The 9199-nt window shown below is 37.0% G+C and overlaps 1 protein-coding gene across 5 annotated transcripts in view; it reads right to left on the bottom strand.

Moving 5' to 3' along the window:
• Positions 1–213: 213 nt before the first annotated feature.
• The window catches only part of TBC1D1 (TBC1 domain family member 1), a 92748-nt gene continuing 83762 nt past the window's right edge, over positions 214–9199 (bottom strand). For all 5 annotated transcript variants that reach the window (XM_030449559.1, XM_030449558.1, XM_030449561.1 and 2 more), the window contains 3 exons: positions 7271–7440; positions 4350–4520; positions 214–2271 (listed from right to left, as the gene is read on the bottom strand). In XM_030449559.1, the coding sequence (XP_030305419.1) occupies positions 2080–2271; positions 4350–4520; positions 7271–7440 (533 nt within the window). In that variant the 3' untranslated portion in view covers positions 214–2079. The remainder of the gene's footprint in view (positions 2272–4349; positions 4521–7270; positions 7441–9199) is intronic.

Below are 9199 nucleotides of genomic sequence, written 5' to 3'. Positions count from 1 at the left end.
CTTCACCTTACTCAATATATTCAGATCCAAGTCCCAAGATCACAACTGGATACTTTTCATGTTTAGAAGAGTCTGAGGACTACGAGTTCTCATTAATAACCACGCTAGGTGGTTCCTTTACTACCAGGGAAAGTCTCATCTTACATGGTCTGACCTGTCACACCACCAACTATGTTTTCATGTTTCATTGTCAAAAATGTACAGACATTGATGTAGGCATAGATAATTACTATTTTTATTGCTTTTGTTAAAAATTCAGTGCATGTATTATGGCACTATGCTGTAAAAATGCAACATTACTGAGTGCTCTAACAGTACGAGGTCCATTATGATAAGATGTTAAACATGAAGCATGAGCTTCAACATGGATTTCCAAATAAAATAAAAAAGCCTAAGAGATAAATAGATTAAAAATAATGGATTTATCTGGATTTTCAATGCTAAGTGAATACAGAGTGGATTTGCAGGAAGGAGACATATTAATGATATGACAGAATCAACCAAAGCTTCTACAAATTGAAGAGTAAATACTCTTTCTTTTTTCACCTACATAGAGGTATTTGTTCTGCACAGTAGATGAATGTCACAGCTCTCCTATTAAGCTACAACCACATTGTGTCAGGATGAATTGCATGAGAAAAGGAAAAAGCAAAACAAAACATTTTGTACATTGCCAGTCAGAGAAAAACAAAAGTGTGCTTTGAAACTTTAAGAATAAAAACATAAATTTAGGGAAAAAAAAAAATAAATCACATCTCCTGGGTGAATGTCCTCCATAACAAAACACTGATGCCTATTAACTCTGTGCTCAGCGGCTGAAGAGAACTATGGCACTATTCCTAATCCTGAAGCAAACCCAGACAAGTGGATATTCATGAATATTATTGCACTTGTAGTAGTGGTGCTTTAACTGGCCTGAAAACTACTTTCATTGTATTAAGGAAATAAAAAAATTTAATTTTTATTTACATATGTAATCTTACTCAAAAGATGCATTGTGAAAATAATGGTGTCCTAATTAAAACTGCCTTGCCCTTTTTAATCTGCCACAGCATGAAATTCTTGAAATGCCTTAACTACTTCAGAAACAGTCTTAAAGAATAACATTTCCCAGAGGATGGGTGGGTACAGGGTACCAAATAAAGGGAAAAAAAATACAGTGGGAATTAGTTTCCCAGCAAAAGGATGTCTTACATCACACAGCAGATCTGAAATAAATAAGATGAATCTTGATGAGTATCAACCTTGGATGAAGTTGCGAAAGTCACAGGCTTCACCAAACCAATGTCAGTGTATTTTGTTAAGCATAATGCAGTTACTATATACAGTATTTTTATCAGATAATGCCAATTAAGAATACACTAAATTAATAGCTGTTAAAGGAAAAAAATGTATTAAAACAATGTACTTATAAAAACAGATGGCAACCCCACAGTTATCCATAGTTATATATGATGAAGTCCACCTCTCTGGAGTCCAATAGATCAACACCTTCAAGCATCAGGATGCAGTTTTCTAAAGCATAAACAACATAATAAGCAGAACCCCACCAAGCTGTAGGGGAATTACACTGTGAAAAATATCTTGTGTCCAACCACAAAACTCTCTGTAAATGTTACCACTGCATAACTGCAATGAGGCAGTCATCCAGTCAAAGGTTTTACACTGCTATATTTCTTTAAGGGACTTTCTAAAGGATTTATTTAGCATGGTGGTTTCTACACATGAATGAAATATGTGACATATACAAAGCACTTAGGTTTAGAAGCACTTAGGGAAGAATCCATGACATCTTTACAGTGCATTGTGTGTGACTGCACACACTATAAAGTTTCTTCTGCTTATTGTTATGTGGCATCTTACTGTTCATAGTATTTCTACATAGCAAGAAGAGAAAGCTTTCTCCCTGGGAAACCAGCTTCTCTGATAAGGGAAGCTGCCAAGCCCATATCTTGCTTTTCTACAGTAAGGCATGCACAGTGAGGGTGTCAATGACAAATCCCATGGATCATAACAGAAAGACCCAGTTCTTCCCTTTGTTTCTTGCTTAGCTTCTCTGCTCTATTACAACTCTGAATGTCAGTTCATGTGTTCTTGTCTAGTTAGAGGTTTCCCATCTGTATCACCAATCTTTTTCTGCATCTCTTCCACCATTTTCAGCAAAGATGCTCGTTCCTGCTCAAGAGAGAGGATGGTCTGCTTCATTTTGCCTTCACTGGTCAGTAAAAGCTCTACTGTGGCTTCAAGATTTTGGATCTTTCCATTAGCCACCTTTCAAAATAAGAAGAAAGGAGAAGGGTCAGGAAGGAAGGGAAAGGAAAAAAAAAGGAAACTAATTAATAACAGAAACCAACTTTAAGCTATTTATTGAGATTCACTAATATATACAAAATAGTCTCCAAATTATTAAAAACTGCAAAAGTAAAATGCATATGTGAATGTTATCAGATCACAGAAACATGGTGTTGCCTATAACAAGAAACTGCCTTCTCTTAACTTGATTGCTCTGATTGGTTCACAATTAAACTCAGAATATAATGAAATATAAGGAAATCTGAAAATTATTATGTCTGTAAATTCTATACCAAAGAACTACAGGTTCCATAAGGCTCTGTATGGGTCAGTTGGGAGACATTTTGGCCAGCCATATTTGTTGAATTCCACATTTGTTGTGAAGCAAAGATAGTCCAGCCTGTGAGCTGGATCCTTATTTCATCTTGATATTTAGTCCAACAGTCACCAGATTTGGAGGCAAAAGGGGAAGAGGGAATTCAGTGTAATACACAAATGGCAACGTATATTGGAAAATTCCAAGAGTTCTCCTTCAAAAGGCTGCACATATGGGCATTCTATTCCATGGCCAAACAAGTATAGATCATTTAAACTCATCACATGAGATCTGTAGCTGAGGAACTATGCAAAAGCAGAGATCTGGTTGGAAGTTTCAGCACCATATAACATTTGGAAACAAGGTGTTCTTGGCTTTTGGGGATGTATTTGCCTTTCTGATGAGCTCCCTGCCCTCCATGCAGTTACAGTGGATTAAAGCATTCAGCCTTGAGGGGCAAAGTATTGATAAACCACGACCAATGTTCTTTACTCATGCATTTCCCTCCCATCAGGAACAGGTCTCCTACCACCATACGAAACAAAGGCTCATGAGCACACCTTCAAGGCAAAGGGATTGCTCCAACATTACAGACACTAAATTCCCAAACATGATCCTAAGTGCTGACTTGCCAGCATTCAGGTGGAGATGAGCTTTCTGAAAAACTGCTTAGGGCTTCAGAGACTTTAGAGGAGGAAGGGGGTGGAAGATCCCCTGACACAGGTATCTATAGGACATGACATCTTGAATCTCATCCCAGAAATCTCTCTCTGCATGCTGTTTTCATGCCCATGTGCCCCTGAAGCTTTATCAAAACATCTTGCATGAGAGTCTCTCTTCTGACTTCTCTAAGGCTTGTCTTAGAACCTCAAAGAGGTTCAGATATCATGGGATAAGAATTTGCATTTTAAGCAAATGTTTGTTAGGAGAGGCAATCTAAGTTTGCACAGCTAGCTTTGGCTAGCTTCAGTCCTTACACACAACCCATGACTGAGAAACATGAGCTTCTTTCCCCCACCTATTACCTTACAAATTCTACATCTTTAATAATAATGGAAAGGAGTGAAATGTCTGCTTCTTACCCTTGAGGTACTTTTCTCTATCAAACTAAATGCATGGTCAGAAGTTATATAACAAATGCCCTGCTATAAAACAGCCAGAAAGCTGACTTCTTTAACAGGTAAACATATAATAATCCCTGCAGAAATCAGGTGTACTGACTCCAAAAAGCTGCAGACTGAACAGGCACAGAGCATGAATTACAAATTATTATTTCACTTATTATTTAAACAATCTGCATAACATCTTAAAAAAAAGATTTATAGACACTTCAACCTATATCTGGATGTGTCTCTAAATTGTGATGCTGGCATTGGCTTTTCCATTCATAACAGACCAGTATCCTTGCTGTAAAAAAGCAGTGACTGAAAATATAAAAATGAAGTTGAGAAAGCTCTTCGTATAGTTTTAGTCATATTCTACAGCTATGACTTTAACTACAAGAGGAGAGATAAAGAGATGAATTAACTTTTCAGTAATTGTGAGCTTATGCTCTATCCATTCCCCTCAGAAATTTTTCTGCATTTAAACTTTAAAGGCTAAACTACATAAAACTGCAAGTGGCTACACTTTAAAGTCACTAGACCAAATGCTAATCTCGCCTGTGCTTTGCTGTAGGATGGTCTCTTCTCCAAAGGTGGATAAATTACAATGTTTAATAAACATGAAATATAAATTGTACCTGCAGTTCTTCCAGAAGATCAAAGTTTTGTTTGCGCAAGCTACTGTTTGCCTTTTCTAATTTATCCAGTCTCTGGTTGTCATTTAGAGATGAATCTATAAGCTCATCCTGAAGCACATGGTATTCAACTTCATAAGCTTGCAGCTGCTTTGCAATATCCATTTCAAACACCTGTTGTATAAAAAATATTAAGTATGTGCAGATAAAAATTATAATTTGTTCTATGCTTTACAATCTATGGATCTAGACTAAGGTAACTAATCAGTGCATCCAAAAAGAGGACTAAATTTTTTGCATTCACATTTTCCACTCTGTAAATGGCAAGAATGAAGGAGTAGAGTGCAATAAATACATTGGCATTTGATCTGCTTAATAACTGGGCTACTGATTTGTACTTCAGTGAAATCACTTACAGAAAATTTTCAGTAGGTTTTCAAGAAGTGAAGAGTTTATAGGGTATTTATTTTTTTTACGTTTCAAATTCAATGCATCTCAGTTTGGCATAAACTCTCCTAGACATACTCAGAATTTGATGTCACTTTAGTAAAGTTTGGTCCAAGCCCATAAGCCACATATACACATGTAAGGCTAAATAAAATGACTGCCTTAAATGAAAAACAGCAAACATTACTAGGTTTAGGATTCTGCTGTACTCCTAGAGACTGAAAAGAAAATTAAATTAACTATCCTTACACCAATACACTTAGTAGAAACATTATGAAATGGCAATACAGATTTCTATTATTGTTAACTATGAATCACTGAAATGAGTGATCAATCTTATACATGAATATTAAGAACACTTTTTATTTTAAAAGCAGAGAAATAAATTGATGTGCACAGAATGACCCAAGGGAAAAAATAAAGCTTTTGTATTTTCCTTTTTCTAGGTTTTGACAAACATCTGCCTTCAAATTATTCAGGAAATATGATTCTAATGTCCCTGAGCCAGTTATCTCCTCTGAAAGCAGTGAAGAATCTGGCAAATGAAAAGGAGAAGTGAGTCAATCACAGAGCATAGTAGAAACAAAAGTTGATTTTAAAATGCAGCTGGGAAATAGCCCAAGAATAAGAAGTCGAAGGATTATTCTTTATTTTTAAACCTCTTGCACTTTGGAAATGAGCCCAAAATAAAAATCTATTTTAAATACCAATAGAAATAACATTATTATTTCCTATTTATTTATCTACTTTGTCTACAAAACCTTAACTTTTGGATATAGTTAAAGAAAGCATCAGTTAATGAATTGTTTATGACACCTGTTATATAAATCTCCAATGTTTGTACAGCAGCAGAAACATACACAGTGAGAATCTAAGTAGAGAAGGATGAAAAACAATTTTGAGTTTGGCTATGCATATGGAACTTCCATTTTCGTAGAATTGAGCACACATTCTGTAGAATTCTCTGGAGAGCACACATGGCTGAAATGTCAATAAAACAAATGGTGCCATTAAGCGGGGCAGAACATTAGTTCCTTGTAGCCTCTGTGCTCTTGAAAAGGGAGGGAAATCCCTGCTGTCATACCCAGAGTACCAGATCTGAAAGGTAGGAAATACGAGGCAAATCGAAAGCTTGTCTAGAAAATTTGCAAACTGAAGGCACATTAGGGCATGTAACCCCATGGTCATGCTGCAAAAGAGGTGAGGAGGGTGGGCATTAGCCCAGGAGCTGTGTATGAACTGCAGGGCTGGCTGAGTAGCTGCTGTCTTCAAAGTAAGCCCTGATCAAAGTGGAAAAACTGCTGTCCCTTCAGCCCACTTCCACCTGCCCACATCAAATTTAGAGCACTCAGATCTGACTAAACAGAGTATCTCTCCCTCCTTCTGCTCAAAGCCAATGGGTTTCTGCAGTCACCCAAGTGCTGCAGGTCTTTGCGGAGCTGTGCAATGGAAGGTAACACACTATCTTGTTTGCCCCTAAAAGTCATGAGTTCTCCTTCCCCTCTCACAGTCATTTTAATTCTCCCTCCTTCCTTGATAACAAGCACTAGCAGCAGCTTTCCTGATCCTGATTTGAGCACATACCCCTTGGAAGCCTCTCAGAAGCATTCTGCAGTGCCCTGTGCTGCTGCCCTCCTTTATCAAGGCATTGGCCATTCTGTGCAGAGTACCCCTCATGTTTTGGACCACAAAATTACTCCAGAAAACAGGCTAAGCCCCATCTTCTGTGTGTCTGCAGCAAATTAAGAGTCAAGTGTAACAGTCAAGAGTTTCTAAACAGATAAATCTTAACTGCAATAATTTGTGATTTTTTTCAAATCCCATAGTTACTGTCTGGATCCTCCTGATAGCTGAGCAATATTGCATAATTTTCCTTGTTTGCCATTTTAAAAAGTTCATCGAGGATTCACAGTTTTTGCTGAGTAGAGTCACTGCTCACTGTGAGGGAGTGAACTGCCCCATGTTTTCCTGGCAGAAATACAAAAGCACCATTGCAACACACTGAACCATGAGAGCCACTGCAGACATCTCAACACAGGGAGGTTTCTCATTTCCTAAGTCAGGTCAACATTTGCAAGGCTCTTGTAAGTCAATTTTTGCTTCTGAAATGAGACTTGGAGAGCAAGATTATTTGCAGATGGAAAAACTTAAATGGCTTTTGGCCCACCTTGCTGCTTTTTTGTGTAGAATGCACTTCATATGGGCTATAATATTGCTGCCAGTAACAGCCACTACATACACTTAAAAAAAAAAAGTAAACTAATTTTCATTAAAAGCTTCATAAAGTGACCACAACCAACATGTAGATATAGGAATACAAGTTATATGCTTCAAAAAGTTTTCAACACCTTTAGAACTACAGTAACAGATTTTCCAACTTGAAGTAACACAATACATTGTTGTGTTTTTTCTGTCAAGAACTTGTTAGAAAGAGAATTTCTTTGCATCGCACTTAATATGTTCTGATTATTTCATACCTGACTAATGGTCTTTTCCATCTGTACCAACCCCAAGTTGGGGAGGGTGCTTTTAATAAAATCAACAATAGTTTCTAGGTTCTCATGTTGCAGTATCAAGGGCTTATGGCTTCCCAAAAGGCTTAAAGCCACTTTAAATATAGCTTCTGATCCTTGAAGTAAAAGCATGTCTGTGGAAATAAAGAAAAAACAGACTACATCAAGCAAGCACATCTTATGGCAAGAATATTAGAACAGTAAATGTCCAAGGACAACAACTTCTTACCAGAGGCAGATCTGGAGGCCCATGCCAGACATGGGCTTCTCCTGCTCTGGCTATGACTTAGAAGTTTTGTAAGATCAGTATTACTGTGCCTAGAACATCTGACTAACACAATCTATTATTAATTCATGTAGTGAGTTTTCATTTAAAAAATCAAATAGAAATTTAAACTAAGAACACAACAAACCAGGTAGTCAAGTTTGTCAGTATTGCCATTTTTTCTACAATTAATAATTTTGTTGGCATTTTTCTTCTGAGATGTTCACAGGAATCTGAATTTGAATAGAATTCTAAACCCAATGCCATTTAAAAATCCTAATACAACAGGCAAAAGCTATCTCTGAAGACACAACCAAAGACCCCAAATTCTGTTCTATTCTCATCTGGCAGAGAAAGCTACAAAATCTCAATAATACAACATTGAGCTCAAGAGGCTGAATGTACACGTCCCAGCAGCCTGAAGTTTCCTGTGCATGTGTTTATTTTTAGCATGTGTCTCACCCACAGATGTTAATATCCTAATAGCTACATTAATAAGTACCCTGAAATCTTAGTAATACAGCTTAAGTGCTTATACTGCAGGTGGCCCTGCAATGGCTGCACATGGCATACATTCAATCACACAGAAACCACAAAATATAGTGACCTTTCAGTGCAACTTCCTCTCTTTTCTTTTCCTTTACAAATTGTCTATGTCTTTATAGAGCAAAGAAATAGAAGACTGCAATGAAAGCACTGGACAAGAAACCTATCTTCACAAACCCATCTGTTCACAGTATAAACAGCATTGCCCTGCATGACTTTGCTGCTACTATAACTCAGAATCTGCCCCTGATTTTATTGGGAGACTTGCTATAGGCAAAAGCATCTAACATATAAAACAATGCTGGTGGAGGTGCAATAGAACAGAGGATACTGTGGTTTTATTCTATATTTCCTAAATCTATATTTATTTTTCAAGGGCATCTTTCTAGCTCTTTCCCTTCCTTGTATTTGAAGCAGTGAATGAAATGACAACCACTTATAAAGTAGCCCAATGACACAAATTAAATATTAGGTATTAATGATTTAAAAATTGTAAAAAAAACCCACCACCACCACACAATAAGAGAAATAAGTACCAGTAAAACCCCCACTGATGTAGTAACAAACATATGAAAGCACTGCCTAACTGCCTTTCTTAGTAAAAGCAGCTTGTCTTTCCACATTTTTATCAGAATGAAATTCCCCCTTGCACACTTTTGCCTTTAATGGTGAAGCCATAACTCTTTTCACTTCTGAGAAAGCACATGTAATAACAAACCATTAACCTTGTACTTTGCTGCAATTTGTCCTAAAAGTGGTGTAAAATTTTTCAACTCCTATTCAATGTGAAGTGCACAGGCAGAAATGATTGAATAGAGCAGGCATCTGCCTCAGTTCTCTATTGAAACTGAAAACTGTGGGGAAATGCTTTATAGGAAAAGTTCTGTATTAGGACAGAGAGTGCTGAAAAACAGCTAGGAAACACAAAGTGAGAAAAACAGACCTGAAAATATTGCACATTTATGATTCAGCACCTGTCCTGTAAAGACACGTGGATTAACTCAAGGTGACCTGTAAGTTGTTAATTAATGTCTGTATGAGCTGAGCTGGTAATATACAGCTGAAATCCTTCTCTCATTTAA

The sequence above is a fragment of the Calypte anna genome, chromosome 4A (assembly GCF_003957555.1).
Source record: "Calypte anna isolate BGI_N300 chromosome 4A, bCalAnn1_v1.p, whole genome shotgun sequence".
NCBI classification, from domain to species: Eukaryota; Metazoa; Chordata; class Aves; order Apodiformes; family Trochilidae; genus Calypte; species Calypte anna.
The sequence above is the reverse complement of the archived record's forward strand: the minus strand, read 5'-3'. Positions and strand labels throughout refer to the sequence as shown.